The following is a 20,891-nucleotide window of genomic DNA, read 5'->3' as shown; positions in this document are numbered from 1 at the left end:
TTGTTAACTTAGAGAGTGGCCTTCCCTATAGATATTCAGCTTGGCTAAATTTGAATTATTTAGAGTTCATTACCAAAAAAAGGTTTATGAGCAATTTATCGGACTAAAATTTCCTTGAAACCCAAGTAGGTCAGGACGAGGACCTCCGTCAATGAATTCAGACTTTTGAAGAATTACTACAATGAGTGAGACAAAAATTAGGAAATAGCCAAAGGGAAACACACTTAGGTTCCGAACATCTTTCCCATCTGTCCTAGCCGGTAAGTTGGCTGTCACATGCTGTAATGGGCCACTGGTCAGTGAAATTCATTGGCCTAAACAGCAACACTTAGCTCGGGTTCTCCCAGAACTGTGTGACCTAACGCGTATCCATCTCTCAGTCAACAGCGTTTCTGTTCGGTTCAGTGAGCTGGTGGCCAGAGCGCAAGCTGTCTCCCGTCCCTGTCCATTTCCTCAACACAGTAAACGGGATGAAGCTGCAGTATGTCAAGTCTATGGTGGCCTGTCTGCTTGACAAGGTGTCAGACACTGCTTTGGTTCAACCCTCCTGCATGCAGGCAGCTTGTAGCACATGCAGTCCTTTCCTCACGCTCTCCATCTTTTCTACCGTGCACCCCCTGCCCCCATCTCCATGCCTGCCTCCACTGTCCTGCCTCCTGAAATATGGTTTTTAATAAAGAGCACTGTAAATGGCTGCTCTAGCAGCAATAAAAATGAAGGATCTTAGGCCCTTGGCTGAGGAGTGTCTTGAGGAAATAGGAATGCGGTGAGACAGTGCTCTGGCCACAAAGGAGAGTCAGGGAGGAACAGTGACTGTAGGAGGGGGTGAGGTGAAAAGAACAGGGCAGTGAAAAAATGACTCCTAAATTCTTAAGAATATTTGTTTTATTTACATTATTCTACAATTTATTTGAGATAAATTGAGTTCAGAAAGTAGCAGACTACATAGTGGCCTGTTGAGGAAGGGCAAAAAACCTATTTGCATTCAGAACAGTGACCCCTTCTACCGCCATCTGCATAAAGATGGAGGAGAGGAGAGAGGAGACGAGGCAGGGATGATTTCAGGGAGGAGAGAGCAGAAGGGTTGAACAGATGCAGAAAGAAAAGAGAGCAATGAATTTTCTTTTGTGCAAAGAATAAAGCTGAGAACATGTTCAGTAGGAGTTTTTTCAGCTCTGAAACAGATCATATCAGACACAGGCCTGACTTAAGGTAGAAAGAGAGGGTAATAGGATAATACATTATGTACTTTTGAGATTAAATGTGTTGAAATTAAGTTTTACAGGCCAGATTTGGCTCCAAAACATTTTTCATCTGGGCTGCATATGAATCTGTGCTGCCAATTCATTTTGGCCCACCTACATTCACCGAAAGTGGGGATGCAGCTGCTGGCTGCCAAATACAGCACAAGTTAGCACTGACAAGCTACCTTTGAACATGACAGGCCTCATTCATTGGGTACAGGGCTAGCAGGCTAACCTGCAGGCTAAGCAGCTGTAATGCCAGAGTCTATAGCACATTGCTGCTTTGTGTAAAAGCATGTGCATTAGCATGCTAAAAGTCACTCACTGTTAACAGTTAACATTTGCAAACTTGTATTTAAGGAAAGTAAATTCTTATAAGTACACCATCTATTTTAACAAGATGGCAGTAACTATTTAGTCATGAACAGGAAGTAGGAACTGATTCAGCTCATTCGTTTTTGTTTTTTTTAACGCAAATTTTGACCAGAAGGTAATGTTTGGTGAAAAGCAAAACAAATATCAACAAAACATGATATATATATTTTTTCTATTTATCTCAGTGGGGTAATTAGTGCACCATGCGGTCGACCACAGGAGCAGACTGCATACAAACCTTCCGGTTTGTATTAGTGTTAATTGACAGCTTCGACTTTTAGTGCAATTCAAATGATCAAACCAATAGCATCATAAAAATTCTATTAGGGGACATGGGGTATGTTTCTCCTGCCTGCAAACTTGCCCATTGTATGTTGTTACCTTGTATAAGCGAACAGAACAAAACAAAGGCACTCGAGGAGGCGTTCATGTTGCTTATTCGACTTTTTCCCAACTCCTTACTGGAACACAGTCAACCCGGGTTTGATGTTTTTCCCAGCTCTGACATCCAACTTCCAAGGTAAATTGAACACACCATTAAAAGCAACTTAACAACTTCAAGATGACACATCTAAGTTAGGATATTGACCCTTTTTTTGTGCTTATGACAACAACTTTACAGCAGACAACTTTTTGTGGATCTCAGAAATGTTTCATTTTTAAACACAGCCATTGACCATGAATCTGTTTCTACTGATCACAGTTCTTGTGAAGTGGAAACATGAATGTCTGAACCAAATCGCTTTGCAACCTGTCCTAGAATTCACTGAACTTATTTGGCTGGTGATGAAAGGGAAATAATAAAGGTATTACCAAAGTATTAGCATTAACCTCTGAAAAATGTTTGTGTTAAACCATTTCACAGTTGCTGAGATATTTCACAAAAAAATAATCGGCTCATGACAGTAGAGGACATGTCTGGCGTTAACCATGATGGTCTGGACATAGTCATCCCTAGAGAGATTTTGCTGGTTTTGGTAAAAACTATTGACACATGAGGGACAAATTACTGTTTAACACCTTGCTCACGGTTCAAGATATTTGAAACTACAACCAGAGGTTCAAAATCAATTCTACGTTTGATGTTGTGTGGGTCATCTTGAAGATTTAAATATGCTTGTAAATGAATAGCAGAGACTCCAAGTTCTGATTTTGCTCGTTATATCATACAACAATACTTTAATGAGCCTACCCCCTGAACTCTAACTTCCTTGTTCATTTAGTCATGCACACTGAACGACATGACAAAATACTTAAAATTGGGAACTAAGTTTACAAGGTTTGAAGATGGTACTTCTAACATATTCACAAGTCTAACATCATGTTAAATATTTGCAGGACCGTGACAGCAGTTGCTGTCGTGTAGTGTGTGTTTGATTTCAGGGGCACTTCACTCTCTTTCAGTCTTGAGTTCTCTCTCACACACAAGGCAAAACATGTCCTTGGGGACGGCATCAGCCTTCTGTAAGCAGTGACCCTTGACAATAAGTGACAGATCCTGACAAGCAGACAGGGCTACATGTAAAATCAGTCTCACTCATTTGCACACCTTCTCCTTTGGGAATGACACAGGAGACTGTACATCCTGTCTTCGAGAATGTGATATATGTGTAAAACACAGCGTGCATACTGTAACCACAGAGCTTAGTCAACACATTCCTTTTATTTTTAGGGGGGTTTATTTTTTTTTGATTCCTTATCTCTTGTTCAAAGCATCTCTGGTGCTCAGATTCTAATGATACTACAATAACATTTGATATTTTTCCACACCAAAGAATGTGTCTCTATTTTTTTGTTGGCCCATGAAGGAACGATAAACAACTATTCTCCTCTGACTTCTGATTCTAACGAAGTAGGTTAGGCTTCAGCTTTAGAGTTGAAATACAACAATGGCTTTGTTAAGAAGCAGCCTTAATGCATAAACATGTGTTTTCTTGTGTACTCTCAGGGAACTCTCAGGTGAGCCCATTAATCATAGACTTTTTACCATTTAATCATTAACCTTGCTCACTATCATCAGCAGCATATGCTTTGGCTCCAAACGTACACTTTGATCCTGTCTTTTTTTTTTTTTTTACCTGCCCATCTGCTTTCTCAAAAGCTTTCAACTGGGCCATAAATGCAAGTAGTATACTCAGACAACCCATGAAGAGAAGCAGGTTCACCTTTATAGTGATATTCTATTTTTGACTAATTTTAACCCAGGAGGAGGGCAAACAAATTCTTTCAGTACATTTTTATTAGCTTTATTTTGTCAGTACCCACATTTGTAAACCTGAGGAGCAGGAGAAGTGGAAATGCCTCATCCAAGCACAGTTACGTAACCAGTGTGTGAATCCTCTTAATTTAGTCACAGAGGTTTAAAACCACATGTCAACATGACCAAAATCTTAATGACTACTTCTCTTCGTTGATCGAAAATGCAGCCTGGTTGCGATAGTTTGAAAGGTAGGGTCAGGTCAAAATATCCGTATGACGTATCATCATCCTAACTCTCATGATACAATTATTTTAACACTGGTGCCACATATCAATACTTTAGTGAAAAAAACCAAGGCAATGGCAATTTGACTCACCAATTCACTATTTCAGGACTCCTTAGAGTGGAGCTTATGACATAAATGAGGCAAATTGAATGGAAGTTAATTGGCTGAAAAGGAAGTAGCAGCAGATAAAATAAGAAAAGAGTAGGATACTGTTGGACAGCAGTGAAAAGAAGTTAAAGAGACAAAGATTGACAGGTTGTGAAACTAGTATGAAATTAAAGTTAATAAATACGATAAGTCTGCACTCTACTACCTTTTAAAATGGATTTTATACTCTGCAGTTAGTCAGAGGTTGTGGTGGTGCATCACCATATAATAGCCATACGATGAATCAATGATCACAGAGGAATAATGATATGATCATTATATGATCATATCATATCTTATGAGTTAGCCTATGATTCTCAGCACTATTTAAAAGTAGCTTGAATAAAGTAGATTTTAGTGGAGACTATTTGTTAAACAATAAAATGTATATCATGATATTTAAAGTCTCCTAAAACAACAACAAGCTAGTCCATCAGCTAATGTGCTAATTTGCTAGCATGTTTTGAGCAGCACTTTCTTTGATATCTTATAGTTCTGTAGAAATAGAAATGAATGGAAGCCATGAGCCAGGGAGGACAATACAAGCTGAACATTAGACTATAAAAGAGAAATAGGAAGGCAATTTATTTTAAAGATTTCCTTCCATGTAGCAATGGATGGAAGCTGGTTTCAGTACTTTGGCTCTTTTTCGTTTTTTTAAAGATTGTTTTTTAAATAACGTTTTCACATAGATACATTTTTGTTTAATTTAACATTCAGATTTACACTTTAACAGATTTTCATCAGGGGGAGTTTATACACAGTTCTGAGCTAATGTTTAAAGAACCTTACAGCTGAAATAAGAAGTCAGCAACTCGCGGGAAACAGTCCACTGATTGTTGCAGTCATGTCACCATCTGCCTTGTTAGCTACTTACGGTATGGGCTTTCTTCACAACACGGACTGTTTTGATTTGTCACATAAAACTATGACGATCAGTATTTTAAGTTATAATATTAATGCTTGGTTTTAACATGTCAGGACTAAGGGTAACATGTACAAGAGAAGAAGATGTTCTCTTAAAACTTTCTATATTTTATGAAACGTTCAAATTAATTGAATGTGAGCAATACCAGATATGTTCAAGGGATTAAGAACAAGAAAGATTGAGCCTGTGACTTTGCTGCAGCATGTATATCCAGAAAATGATTAGACTCTTTAACAAATAATCATTATGACTGACATTGATACAAGCCCAAGAGATTATCACAGAACACATTCCTCAGTAATCTCCTTGGCGTCTTCTTCTACTGAATACAGTTAGGTCGAACCGCTAGGTAATGGAGAAGTGACAATACATAAAATTGATGAGAAAGTACCACATGTTGATAAAGTTTGAGACACAAACAAACATTTTATTCAGCAAAGAGGCTGATTTAGTGTTTAACTCTTATGTTGACATTTCACTGACATGTTAATTACATCCCTCTCTATATTTAGTATAAAAGGTGCGTCTAACTCACCATCTTCAGTAGGTATGTAGATGTTGAGGTAAAGGCAGTCTTCGCTCTGGTTCTGAACATAAGTCGCTGCAGCATCCAGGTTGTCTGTGAACCACACGGGTAGCATGATCTCGGGTAAAACCCCGTGCACATTCTGGGGACACACCGGGGCAAACTGGGTGGCATTACGGATCTCTTGCCAGGATCCTGGAGCCTCAGGAGGCTGGAAGCGACGCTCCCCTATAGGTGCAGTGGCATATGGCACACCCAAGAACTGTTCCACAGGACCCAGGATCTCATTGTTGAGCTCCTTTCTGATGCCACGGACTTTCCCGTAGCCTGTGGACACTATGGGGTGCTTCAGGTCTACTCGTTGACATGTGGAAAGAGTGAGGTGTAAAACCAGTCCCAGTAGCCACAGCAGACAGTGATTAGCTACCTGCTGTGAAGTATAATGACGCTTTCCACCATAGCCCTGGTGGCTGGCAGCATTGAGAGGAAAAAACAACATGTCCAAAATAAAAGCTCTCTTAGTCATTTCACTTCAGGAGGGGTGCAGAGAGGGATCTAAACTCAGAGGTTTACTGGGGATAACGAAGGAAAAAATAGGATTTGTGGATGGGGACAGGTTAACTGTTCTCCTATAGTGACATGGTGAGGCAACTGGTCAGCTAGCATTCTCAGGTAGACACTGTGGTCTCATCCGTCTTCCTCTTTGGATCTCCTGATGGGTCCAGAGCTGCAGTCAGGAAGCCAATTACACCTGAAAGACACACAAAAGTAGCAGGGTTTGAGTCAGTGTGTGTGTGTGTGTCTGAACAGGTGTGCTCTTTAAGACCCGTCACTGTGTTTAAAAAGGCACAAGAGGACAACATGATTTTACCAAAGATGAAGTGTCTGTTCAGTAAAAAAAGGAAAAGCTAATGATACTTGACTGCACAAGTCTCCTTTGTGGTTCATTTAAATTATCCCCAGGCTAACTTCTGCTAATCTGTCGACTACAACAGACACCAAGAGTTATATCTGTAATATGATTTGATATAGTGCTCTTCTACATAATTGATTTAACCTGGCAATATTGATGTCAGTGAGAATTTAACCTCCTATGATGAAGTTCACTCAAATCTAATTCTGTTGTGTCACAGCACTGCTAATTCAACAGAACCAGTAGAGCATCTGCAAGGACTGTGACGGTGCAGTCTCCATGCATGGAGCACAATTATCCCTTCTAAGTTTAAATTATCGATGCGTGAGTTATAAAGTTCTGTGAGTAGTTTATGTTTGAATGTGGTCACAGTGTATTGTGCAATGGTGTACTAAGATATGATGTCCTTTGAGTTTGGACTGCATCATGGCAAATGCACTTAATTAGGTTTGGAAAAAACATCTATTTATGTAAAAATCAAGATTTTTCTCTTCTGAGATTTAAAATTGATTCATAACTTCCCAAAATCTTTTCTTTTTTCAAAATGATTTACTAAGTTTAATGCCAAATAGAGCAGCCACAGGAGATCCTGAAGTACTGTGTGTACTAAATCATAAATAGACGTTGAATCCATGGATCAATTAATCCAGAATCATTTTGAATTGAAAATTGATTCTGCCTCTAATGGTGACGCCAAGAATTGAAATCAATTCGAATCATGAGACACCCAAAGATTCTGAGCCCTAGTCTCAACCTGTGTCCTCAGGACTAACTCATTTGTTATCGTTTTCTAAAGTGGAATCTTGCTTTTTACTTTTAAATGTAAAATTCCAATACTATCTCGACACTTAAAGACATGCAAATTTGCCATGCTGACAGTTGACTTTATGGCAATGTGAGTCTAAGCCAACCAATCTACAAGTCTATTTTGGTTCTGACTGAAAGGTTGCAGATGTTTATCAGCTCCAACTAACCCATGCTATGCTTTGGGTTTTCTTGCTGATAAGCTAATAATGTCAGAATGCTAAAATGCTAATTTAATATGGTGAATACGCTGAAATAAAACAGCATTTTTATAATTGTAAACACTTTAGCATGCTGATCTTGAATGCATTATAAATCATGACACATTAATGCGTAGATTCTTGTTAGCCTGTCAGGCTATACCCTTTGTGTCCTAAAGGATCTTTTGAAATTGCTGTCTTATCAAGATTGTGTTTACTGAAGGAAATATGTAAATATATGTGATTTTGAATGATCAGAAGTAAAAACAAAAACAGGAGGTTAAAATGAACATGTGAGGACAGGCTAAGTGCCTCAGGATACTCTTTTTTGCAGTCCAAAGAAACACATTTCTAATGACCATGCTGTATTGTGGCTGCTGCTTTATATTCCTCGCTCAGATAGTTATAGTTCTTTGCAGAGTAACAACCCTTGTCTTGAAATCAACTTGAATCCAAAAAGAGCACACAATAAATCAAAGCCACTTCACACATTAATCTCAGGATTGAACAAGAAAAACCCTGATGGCCCTGCGCCCCTTTCAGCCATCTACACTGTGTCAGAGCTAGCTTTTCCCTCTCCACTCAGTTCAGTTGGGTCTTGCTTCCACATCATTACAGATGAATGGGCAGTGCTTATCTCACTCTGGCTTTGGGAGACAGAGCCGTTTAGGTGTGATAAAGGCTTTATGTGGCGCTAACTGTTGGTTGAATGCCACCTCATCCCTCGCACCTCTACCCTGCAATACACTCCACTTAAAAACAGCAGAGCAAAAAGATGGCATGCAGTATTGCCGGGTGTTCAGAATAAGTGATGTGAGTGCTCCTCTACTTCATAAGGACAAAACAAGAACAAGTTGTCTGGAAAAAATTGTTCATTAAAGCGCTCGGAGTGAGCAAATAGTTCATTAAAGCGCTCGGAGTGAGTCCATCTTATGACATTTTGTGAGGAGGAGGTGAGAAGTGTAAGGACGTCCTGAGTCCTCATCAGAAAAGTTAGTGTGCTTGCATAGTCGAGCTGAAAATACAATTTAAGATTAATGAGAATTATACACACTGCATGACTCTTGCTGCCCTGATGAGCTGTTGTAAATGACTCATTGTGAGGGGGGGTAAGATTTTGTGATCTGGAATAGCCACTACATTTTTAAAATGTATTTACCCAACAGAGTAGACGTTAAGGAATAGATTGACATTTTAGTAAACAGGATTATTTCTGTCCTACTGAAATTCAAAGGAATTAAAGTGGTCAAAACATTATGCCATTTCTGCTAAACATTCAGAGACAGAAAGCTTAACTTGGCATAAAAACTAAAACCATTGGTAAACGTCTGGCTGTGGAACTATTTAAAAAAAAGTTTTTTCAGTTTTTGTTCAAATCTGAATTGATACTGGTACTGATTGTTAAACCATGAAAAAGGGAGCTTTGCATGATAGCAGGTTTGCAAGCTGTTTCCCCCCAATCACCTGTCTTTACTCTAAACTGAGCTAACAAACAGCTGGTTGTGGATTCATAGGCTGTTTGCTTGACAAATATGGAAGTCATATCAACTTTTAAGTTTCAAATGATGTAGGCTACCATAAAGAATAAAACAAAAGGCATGTATAAAAACAATGTTGACCTTAAAAATATAATAAACTAAATGCAGACAACCTAAAAGTTGAAAGTTAATCCCAAATGACCTGCTACTGTATATATGGCTATTGTTTTATTTGGTATCAGGTTCTAAATCCTCTATTTTCCCATCCTTTCATTAAGGCTGTGGTTTCAAACAATGTTAGAATGAATAACACCAATCTGCTGTCAATAGGTACATTTCAATGTTGATTCTAAAGCAGCCACAGCTGGCTGCTTTTGAATCAACATTAAAATGTAACTATTGTTTTGTATCTGTATTCTGAACACAACACAAGTTTAAGGTCAGAACAGCTTCAGTAGGCATGGTATTTAGTTGTATTTATCGTTCATTTCCTGAGAATTTCACAATCCTTGCTAACTTGGACAGTATAGGTGTGATTTAAGTGTCTGTAGCGTGTCAGATTGTTTTCTGTAATGCTTGCCTGGCTGCATGTACAAGCGATGATGCTCACACATGTGCATAAAACCCAGCGAGGCATCAGATGTTGCATGTGAGTAAAAGATGTTACGATTTGTACTCAATTTGTTCTGAACCTCTCACATGTGACTTGTAAACAACAGTAACCTAACATCCCTAACAACTGTTCACAGCAACCATCCGTGACTGAGTATACATTGAGCATGCATCTTCTCACATAAAAAAAAGGATACAATCACCAGGCTGATTCCACCTGCTCTCTACCCTCTTCTGTATGAGAAGCAGACCTGTCAGCTCAAGCTAAGTGTTATGTTTCGTACGGTCAGAGTGGTTTGAGAAAACTTTTGCACCATGTCGGTGTTGGGGAAAATGCCCGCCTTGGGATTTTCTTTTGTCTTCGCTTTGACTGTTAAAAAATACATGCACTACTTCAGCTGTCAAGACGCTCTCCTCTGCTAGTCAACATCTGGAGATGACAAGCGGCTTAGCAAGCCAGAAACAGCGTGCTGAGTTTTTGACTAAACTTGAGCATCTGCTAAGTTCTGTCAATGTGCTTAGCAAGAAAGGACCATTTAATTAAAAATAAAACAGTAGTCTTCAAGGGGAAACGAGCGCCAATATACCCCTTCAATCAAACCTGTTTGATATTTTTGGTCACACCTCATGTGGGTATCGCACATCTGAAGCAGAGCTACAAGCCAATTCACCTGAGATCAGTGAGTTTTTCCCTCATCGCGCCTGTGTGAACAATGTAAACATTACGACGTCCAGGAGACAAAGTGACATGTCGTCATGTCGGTGCCCCCGCAGTGTGGGGTTGATATGGGAAAGCACACTATTGCCTTGACTGACGTTTCAGTTCATAGAATGGCCCAAATGGCACCAAGACAACACGTTTCTGCTTCGCGAGCGTCTCTCCAGTGGTCTTCCGGATTTAGGGACCGGATGTTTTATTTTGCTCTAATAGTGTGAGCAATCAGGTCCCAGCCAAGCATGGGATCACACAGTGTGCACACATAAATCGTGAGCTTTGGCATTTCATCGCATGTCATCATGGATCTCGAGGGACGAAATAACAGATGAAGAACAGAGATTTACCAAAGGAAGATGCTACAGTATGGCTAGCATACTCAGGGGATTTCAAGAGCCACAGCAATTTCAGTCCACCATTTACCCTTCTTCACTATATCTGGGTACAAGGAAGAGGGCACTTGAAAATGCAATCTTAACGCTCTTCCTTGCTCCACCAGGTTCTCTTCCACAGACTAGGAGAGCCGCATGTTCCCTGTGCTTTAAATAGATATCAGAAAAAATAACACGGATTTGATACATTTTAATTCAAATGTTAAACTTCATGGGAGTCAAGATGCCACAGTCATGGCCACAGTTGCTCAATGAGACGCAAAATAGTCTGTAAAGATGTGGAAAGGATAGACATTTAGGAGATTAAGGCTGTGTTGCTTCTATCAGGTATGGTAAGAAAGACTCCTGCTGTTTAATTAAAAGAGCTGTTTAGAAGCCTTAATGTTCCCTTAAAACTTTAATGGACTGGGCAAGATGAATAAGTTCTCTTGTTGATGAAGCGAGAGGCGAACAGAAGAAGTAAAGCTAAGATTAGACTTGTGAGGCTGCATATGTAGGCCTCATCCTTTTTTCACACTAGACATAGAAGCCATCCAGAGTCCGCTCGATTGCCTCCGTGTGCAGTCTGCCAGGGTGCACTGGGTGATAAAGGAATAGGAGATGAGAGAAGAAATGGCTACTACTCCAGGAAGTGCTGCATGATATCTGAATTCAAGAGCCAGCGATAGAAAAGTCGGCTTCTCCTTTTTGTTATGAGTAACAACAGTATGAGGAAAAGGATCTGACAGTCCTTCAGCACTTGGCAAATTAATTTGTAAAATGTCTTTACAGACGGGGCAGTTTCAGCCTTTTCTAATTAGGATCACGACTGATTTTTCTGCATTTATTACCTTACAAGTCAACTAAAAAACCATAGCCAGTCGTGCTGCCATAAGAAGCAACTTCTGTTTATTTAAAGAAATAATAATAACATGTCTAGCAGTTGAACTGTTTTCAGAGGTGCCTTTTCTATTTTCTACCGTAAGACATTTCAAATAACGAGGACTGAAGCCCTCAAAGACAAGGGGAGAGCAGCAGAGAGAGATTCTACAGGCTTTATGTCAATCGAGCTTTAAATCATATTAGGATTATTGTAATAGGATCACTGAAACATCAGAAGAGAAACATATTTATCTTGTCGTTAAAGCTTTATCTTCATGTAGCTGATAAGACTTTGACTTAATATTCAGACAGGTTGATGAGAAATTCTAAACTAGCCAGCAGGGAACGTTAAGAAAAGATCCCCATCACAGAAACAAGTACTGCATGTTTGAGCTTAATAATAGATTTCGTAAATGAGTGTGTGGACTGGTTTTGATTATTTTTTAAGTAAGGATAATTTGGCATGCATACGCCCTCGCCGGTTTCTGCCGGCTGTTGGCTACCTGTGCAGGCGCAGCCTCAGCCAAGCGATGCATCAGCAATACAAACATGGCAATGAGATCACTGTTCTTGTGGAGCGACAAAGACACTGACTTTTCAGTAATGAAAGAATTAAATATAATTGAACGTTTAGATGGTAACAAAACAGACATTTTAACTATGTGGTGAGCAGGACGCCAGTTTTTCAACTCATATGGTGTAGCAAGACAGGCGCCTGCATAAATGAGATGCAGTCAGCAGAAAGCAGAATACTAGTATTGAGCATGTATACAGGGATATAAACAACAGCTTTTTGTTCTGTGTTCTCATTAACATCACATACTGGATATAATCAAACCTGGACAAGGATCATAATCGGGATTCTAAAGTCCATGTAGACACATCCAATGTCTTAGCTCAGGTTGTCACTCAGCATTGAAATGTTCAATTTGTTGACTTGGACTGATCTGATGGATTAATTTGTTGGTCAAAATCATCAGCTATTATGGACGAATTACTGACGTAATCATACTGAGCTATACGTTTAATGAGTTTTGTGATTTGTGAAATCATCAGTCTGATAAATCCCATATCTGTCTGGATATTACTTCCGACTACGGCCCAGCAGTGATGTGGAAAACAGTTTGAAAATGTAAATAAATAAGTAAATCAATTCAAAAACATGCAGCTTGAATAAAGTAATGTCAGACAGACTAGACAGAACTAAGTGAGCACAGACATTTATTACAATAATCACAGTTCAGAACGAATAAACAACAAACACAACATTATCAATTTAGACCGATGGCTAGCTAGCATTAGCTCCACAGCAGTTAATAATGTACTGAATTAAGCTTAATTTAGTTATACTGCAACTTCAACTTTCATTATCCCAAAATACAAATTGCTTGTGCAATATCAGGGTGAAAAGCCCTTTTGGTTTTTACAATGTCACTTTAATACATTTGAGTATATGATGCTTTGGTTTATCGCCAAAAAAATCTAGCTTTGTTCAAAAGAGGGGCACTGACATAACATACACTATTATAGATATACGATCCTTTTTAAGATCAAAAAATCTAAAATCCCCAATAAAGACATATTTAGGTAGTGTAGCAAAAACAAACCCAACACATTGCTGGATTTCTAATTCATCAAAACTTTAATAAACTTCACAAATGTCATTAAAAATGTGTTTTGGAAACTCTTAATGTCATCTATAGCTTTGAATTATATAAAACAATATGAGAAAGTGGCACATGTAGTGTTAACCACAGCAAACTCACCAGTTAAGGTGGTAGCTGGCTTGTCTATTTCAAAACTCTTTTATGTCGCTCGGATACAAGAAGTGAAATGGGCTTTGCTACAATTCAGAAGTTTCAACAATGATGCATTTTTCATTTGGCTTAGTTTGCTTTCACACTGCACTTTGTCAAGTGCAACAAAGCCTGTCAAATATTGCAGTATTCAGACAGTGGAAGACTGGCATCCAGTAGTGCACCACAGTTTGGCAGTTTTCCTCTTTGAAATGGAGATAAAGTCATATATGAGGCCTGTGTCAAATGAAACTAGCATTTTGACCAGAGCAATGTGTAACCACATGAAACACAGGCCGGTAATGTTAGTAATGCTAGCGTTAGTCACGCAATGCAAACCTATTAGACATTAGCCATTTATATAAATATGAGGCCAAATTTACCTTAGGCCAGGTACTTTGTTGGTGTCTTTCTATTAATAAGATGAACAGGTCCCTTATGGAGAACTTTCTGATTTATTGTAAGATTATGAGATTTAATATGGTTTTGCCCTTAGTGTTGAAACAAGTGATATTATTTTATCACCTGCTGACAATGAAACATGGACTGTCGCCCCACTTGTTTATACTACGGAGAATTATAAAACATACATTTTTGCTCCTCATGTATTTTATTGTATGTTATTATAATTTTCATACAGCAGCATGGAGCCACCAGTATACAAATATAAAGCTCATCACACCTGCTAACAGGTGCCACTTACATTTGCTTTACTTCATTATAGCTTGTTATAAACCCTTTATTAAATCTCTGTGTGCTACTAATAAATGCTAAATAGGGGACTGTTATCTGTCAGAGAAAATAAACAGTGTCAGTTGTAAGTACTTGTCACAGTGTTAATTTCATGGTGACCCCATAATTGCAGAGAGCCACTATGCTGTTAGTGCTGATGAAGGCTGCAAGCTTCATCCCACAATTTATTCTATTCGCCTTAAGCTCTCCAGACTCAAAGAGCAGCTCAATCAGATACCATGGTTGTTCCATCTGCCACTGCTTCCCCATGCTCATCGCACTACCGCCAAAAAGGTGTGGGAATATCCACCAGGAAAAAGCACTTTACACTTATTATACAGTGACTTTAACTGAACTCAGAAATGACTGAATCTCACCTAAAAGAGACATTCTGGCGGAACAGAAGAGGTCTATGGCTCATAGTATGACTTATGAAAAACCATTGACAACCATCAGTTTTATGACAGCCTTAATTTAACTTTAACATCATTATGTTGTTTTTGGAATCAGAGGGAAAAGGAAAGTTGGAAGTTGTCTATAATGGAAGTTATCATGAACACCAAAATATCAATATTTTAAAGTCTCTGCTGTGATAACTGAAATGAGAATGAAACAATGTTTGGAAATGAAGGACGGCAATGATATCCGGCGGGTTCGGACCTCAGTGGATAACGTTTTCTTTTAGGTTTTTTTTTAACTAGTACAATCATTTATAAACATTGATTTCCGTGCATACTGCTTGAAGTGATGTTCGTCAGCAGTGTGTAGCTTGTAAGGTGACTGTCTGTCAATCAACGATGTCCCGCCCCCTCTCTGTAGAAAACTTACTTTGACCATGTGTCACAGAATTAACATATTCTGTAGCCTAATATGTTTGAAGTGCACATCTTTATAAATGAATGATAACTGTGTGAAAATGTTCCTGATCTCTAAAATAGATTTAAAGACACAAACGAGGACACAACACTAAATCATTATTTGAAAGTAAAGCAGAAAAGCCTCAAATTGTACATAAACATACTCAGAATGTAGGAATGACATTTCTGATGTTACAAATGTTCTGGGCGGAGACTTCCAGACCTCCTACAAAGACGTTTTTTTTTTTAAACGGACTAAACTGCAGTTTTTGCGCATTTAAAAACATTATGAAATAAATGGTGATACTAACAAAAAAAAAAATTGTGATAGGATATTTTTCCCATATCGCCTACCTCTAGTTCACCCTTTATAATTAAAACAGGAAAAAACAAGTGAAGATTGAAAAAGGTTCAAGGAGAAGTCAATTAAAGGATCCGTAATGAAGCATAAGCGCAGGTTATTAAAGGAGCAGCAGGGAGCATGAAGCAGCAGGCAGCAGGAACAGATAGGACATGTTAGACAAAAGGCCCTCTGTCACAGCTGGACCAGAAAATCAATATGTTGCTGTTTGTTACCACTGTTCTCTCTGCTTAACACCTGTAGATCACATGGAAAACCACTCTATCTTAGGGCTCTCCTGCCCAGCACACAAACAACGGAAGCTATCCCAGCAGCTACTGACCACACGCTCTGTAGATTCAGAATTGATGTACATGTCTGCCTCTAGGGGGATGCTACTTATGTTACTCTGGGGGGGGGGGGGGGGGGGGGGGGGTCACGTGTTTGGGTGGTTGTGAGTGTAAAATTGTGTCATAGCAAAACCGAGTAGTGTGTGCAATCTGGTGACATACTAATTAGCGATGATCTAGGTGAAATGCTAGCTGTGTTAGCGTGTGTCTAGGTGTCTGTGGGCAATACACACAGTTTGAGGGAGCAGTTTGACAGCTGCTTTGCCTCAAGCTTAAAGCTAATTTAAGAATAAAATGGCCCACTAAGTTAAATGGGGAAGGCAGTTGAGCCATGTTTACATGATTGCCCATGTCTCACTGATATACTGTTGAACGTGAAATCTCATACAATAATAATGATTCTGATTATTATCCCTTTTCGAATCTACAATGCGAGACCAAAGCAGAAAAAATGTGTATGCAAAGATGAAAACAATACATAAAAGCATATCTGGAGGGGTTTTATTTTAAAGAAGATTTGCTGGATAACATTGAATGAACTAGCTCCCTTTCCTCAGGCAGGCACGGCCAGCGCTAAGCACCACCCCCTCCAGCGGGACACAATCAGCTTTTTTCTTGAGTCAAAGAGAGAGAGAGTCAAAGGAGCGCAAGGACCTCGGGCTGGAAGGAAATTCCAAAGTCTGACTGTAGCCACAGGCCTGACGCTGCTGCAGCCTGTTATAAATGTGATCATTGAGGAGTGATGACACCGAGCCAAAGCCACACAATATCGCACAAAGTTTGCATCATCTCTTAGCCTCCAGTTAGAAGGACTGGTGCACTGGTGGACGACCCCACCCAGCTCAGTGTTTCCTAAAGTTTCCATTTGTCTGACGACTGCCAGTAATGTACTGTCAATGTGTGTCTCATGTTGTTGAAGTGGATGCGTTATGAACATCTCGCTGGCAATGTGCAAGTCTGACTAATTCATTACAGTATGACAGACACATCCGCCTGACAAGCGAATCCCTCTGCCTTTTCTATAGAGGACATTTGGATAGGATGTGTAGGAAGTTGGTGTAATACAACGCCTTAAAAGCCATCACACAAATCACTAGTAACTCATTATCACAGTAAAGACATGAGAAAACCCAGAAGAAGAACTGTTCACGGTAATATTCAGACTCTGAGGTATCGTTGTGACCAGAGTTGAATATCAGGGAACCACAGTGATCCATTAAATAACCACTTTTAACTTCTGCCTTGAGGGAATGAAAGATACAGAGTCCCCTTAGCAAAACAAACAACAACAACAAAATGTTTTGACCTAGCTGCTATAAATATCTTCATCAGAAAGGACATTTTAAAGTCAGCCTGTTTCCTCATTCAGCACATGGCTCCTTATATTACGAGGTTTAATATATGCTTTTATTAAATTGAACGTAGCTCTATTTTTCTTTCAATTTGGGCTTTTAATTTTTTTTTCTAGGGTGTCACTTTGTGTAAATGTGTTAACTTTTCCCTAGTATTATTTTATCTCTATTGTATTGTTCTTGCTTTATTTTTTTATTCAATGAATGTAATGTTGTTGTTTTTTTTACTTTTTGCTATTTTTGCTAATTATACACCTTTTGACCATTTTGAGTTGTTGTAACAACAGAAAAAGGTCAATAAAGTTAATCTTAAAACCTTTACATGCTTTATGCAAAAAGTAGATTATGATGTGTTTTTGGGGGGGTTTTGGCCAGTTTTACAGGACTTGTAGAAATATATATATAAAAAAACTGTTTTAGATTCTACTTTGTGTCGGCTTTTTAGTTTAACATGGTTTTGCTGCTATAAAATACATCCAGGCTAATATAAAGCTACAAACGTGAAATGACTAGTGAAAACATGTTGATACAGCCCCACTGGTAAACCTGAAACAAGTTTTTATTTTTAATTTTTTTTTCAGAATTAATTCAGTCTTAATTATTTTTTATGGCTTTACTTCATACAGTACCAACTTTAATTTTTGAACATTAACGTAACATAGTTTTGTATGAATTTCAAATTCTCTGAACTGAAAGCAGTAAAAGTCTGTACTTTTCTAAAGTACAGACTTTTACGTACCAGACTGATTTTTAATTTTTCACTGTGTGTATAGAGACTATATAAAAATATGTCTAGATTCTCATTTAATTATTTTATATGCTTTAATGTGATCACGTGCTCAACCTGCCTGCAACAAAAACTGAAGCTGGATTTTGTTTGAAGGAAGGAGGGGACTGCGTGCAGCTGTGACCAGAGCCAAAGGTCACAATGAGGATGGAGAGGAAGACGACTTAAAAAAGAAGAGGAGGAGTGGAGACCTAAGACAAGAAACACAGAGGAGAAGCTGCCACGGCTGAAACAGAGGCAGGTGCAGGTAGCAAGGGGTGACATGCGTGGTTAAGTGGTTTTGCTGAATGTCAAGTTACAGCTCATCCCGTAATCCCCTCTCTTAACATGGCAGCTGAAGAGAAAACCTGCTGTGAAATGCACAGTGTGTCATATGTGGACCATTGCATGTTGGATTGTAAGAGATTTTACACTCATTAAAATTCTAATAAATGATATTTTTACATTCATAGCCTGTGCAAGGAAATTAGCACATGAGGGGAAACAAACAATTCTATCAAATTGCTAAATATATAAATCGTTTCTAGTACAACGCTGCATTAAATATATATCTTGCACAGTATTATTTTGACAATGCATTTTGTCGATCAGTTTTAAACTGTTTTTCGCTTTTGTGCGTTTTCTTTTCTTTGCCCTTATTCGAATGGGACTGACTTATCTGACGAATCCACATCGCATGCTTGAGAGACTATTGCTATTACAAATGGCTAACTGCGCCCTTGATTTAAACTGTATAATGTTTAAATTGTTTTTAATGTCTTAAACTACAAATATGTTTAACTCTGGGAATTGTATCGCTCTACTGCACATCAGTAAAAGAATATTGTATTCGTAAGAACAAGCGGTGTGTCTGGCAGGAATGTAGCCCCTTGTAAAGCTGCTCACTGCTTGACTTGTTTCAGCGTTTGTGATCGATGTCCTGCTCATTGTTACACAGTCGGGAAATTTAGAGCTATGAGAGACCCAGTTCAAAGAGTAGATAGTCTTCTCTAACCTTCATAGCGTTTGTTTCATCTCACATGAAATGTGCTGGAGCGCAATCAAAACATGTCACTGTCCCAATACATTCCTGCTGCCACTGTGCAATTTCTCAGACAGCCGCTCCGCCATCAAGTCCCCCACGCAGCTCATTTCAAATTCATTCAATTGCAGTCATTTCAAATACAACCAGCTTGGCTGTTTACTAAACCACATTCGACAGAGAGAACATCTGAATCGAGGCAAACAGTATTTTAACAAGCACTTCTTTTTTTTTTTTACATTTACACCTTTACTGCAGGGCTTTATTAGATTTAAAAAGCACCTTTGTCAGGTGAACTACTTTTCAAGTTTTAACAGAAAAAGAGAGGCAAAGTTATTCATTCAAAATCAAAGGAAAGTCAAAATATAACCCATTTTGTTAGACACAGCCCATCTCCTGCCAGCAGTGTGTTACATAATGAAGCTATTTTCAGTCAATTAATCATCAACATTGATTTTAGGGCAAATTGACAGCCCGGCATGACATTGAGTATATTTATGTCTGCACTAACAGCTATGTATTCTAATTGAGACATTAATCTGGGTGATGCTCTTGTTACCTGAACATTTTTTTTTTGATCTCAATGGGATTGATGTGAGAACAGCCTGATTTTAACTCCTTTTCACGTGCTGTTGTTTTGTAAGGGGCACTGAGGGATTTGGAAGTGTTTGTTTACAGAGGGGACAGAAAAGTGAGCCGAGTACAAAAGCTTACATTTTGTGGTGAATGTTTTGAGCTAACAATGGGAATAATGACGCCTTTATCAACATGTGAAAATGACGATGGAAAAAAAAAAGAAAGAAAATACGGCCATTCTTTTTTCACTGATAACTTGTGCCAACTCTCTCTCTCTCAATCTCCATGCTAACCATCCTCAATGTAATCAAACCTACCCCTGCTGTGTGAAATCATTTTAATTCCAACAGTGCATATGCTTAATTGAACTATTACAGCTATGGTTGTTGTCATAGCAACAAGCATACCTATCATTGTTCCTGTCATTCAATAAAAACTAATACTTAGTCCTGCCTGTTGCGTTAAAATACACAATGTGATGAAATGGGGGAATTGATTAGCATTAGCAGCAGCAAGCTACATCATGTGGATGTTTTTATAAAACGTGACCCTTTTTTCGAGCCTTATCTTTTCCTATTATAAGCATGAAATTGCAATCATGATCATCCTGAGGTTAGTTGGCTTGGAGACACGTCAGCCACATAGGTGCCTCTCTCTTAAAAAAGATCAGAGGAGTACATAACATCCTTGTTTTGAAAGAACACACATGGACAGCCCATTTACACAGGAAAACTTGATGTAACAGAAGAGTGCAGTCAGGAGGGATACAAAAAGAAGCAGTTGCGGTCCGGATACTGCAACAGTGTGTGCAGATAAGATGTGGTGTGAGATTTAAGATGAAGTGACAAGAGCAGGAGCTGAAAGGTGTGAAGAAGGCTGAGCTCAGACTGCAGGAGTTTTTTTTGGTTTTTTTTTAACCAATTTATACTTGATTCCCCCTTCCTGACATTTGGAAGAGAAATCTGGTTTGAGATCTTGGTGCTGATGTTAGAGCTAGATAATGTGTGAGAGTGAGGGCTTTAAAGATTCTGGGCCCTATCACAAAACCCAACGCAAAGAATCTTGGCGCACAGGGTAGTTGACTTTCCTATTTTCCTCCTGTTGCAGTTGTCATTTTAACGCCCAGCGTTCAGGTTGACTTAAAAAATGAACCGGCGCTCACGTCAGCACCCAGGTTTTGTTTTTGGTGTGTAAATGAGATACGCTGAGGCAAAAAGCTGGAGTGTTCCTATCTTGACGATGCACTGTGTTCGACCACCTAAAACCTCCTCTAAAGCCAGTGTGTGGCGCAGTATGTTCTTTATTTTAAGCGCATCATTATGAAAGTGCCCCCCCCCCCCTTTATTGTGCATAATTGTTAGTTAAATATATGAACTGATTTTTTCTTATCATCATTCAG

The 20,891-nt window shown here is 38.9% G+C and overlaps 1 protein-coding gene across 3 annotated transcripts in view; it reads right to left on the bottom strand.

Moving 5' to 3' along the window:
• The window catches only part of nlgn2b (neuroligin 2b), a 156,905-nt gene that overhangs the window by 38,623 nt on the left and 97,391 nt on the right, over window positions 1-20,891 (bottom strand). For all 3 annotated transcript variants that reach the window (XM_079355009.1, XM_079355010.1, XM_079355008.1), the window contains exon 2: window positions 5,716-6,457. In XM_079355009.1, coding sequence (XP_079211135.1) covers window positions 5,716-6,232 — 517 coding nt within the window. In that variant the 5' untranslated portion in view covers window positions 6,233-6,457. The remainder of the gene's footprint in view (window positions 1-5,715; window positions 6,458-20,891) is intronic.

The sequence above is a fragment of the Symphodus melops genome, assembly GCF_947650265.1.
Source record: "Symphodus melops genome assembly, chromosome: 11".
Taxonomy (NCBI): Eukaryota; Metazoa; Chordata; class Actinopteri; order Labriformes; family Labridae; genus Symphodus; species Symphodus melops.
This window is presented reverse-complemented; position numbering and strand designations above follow the sequence as displayed.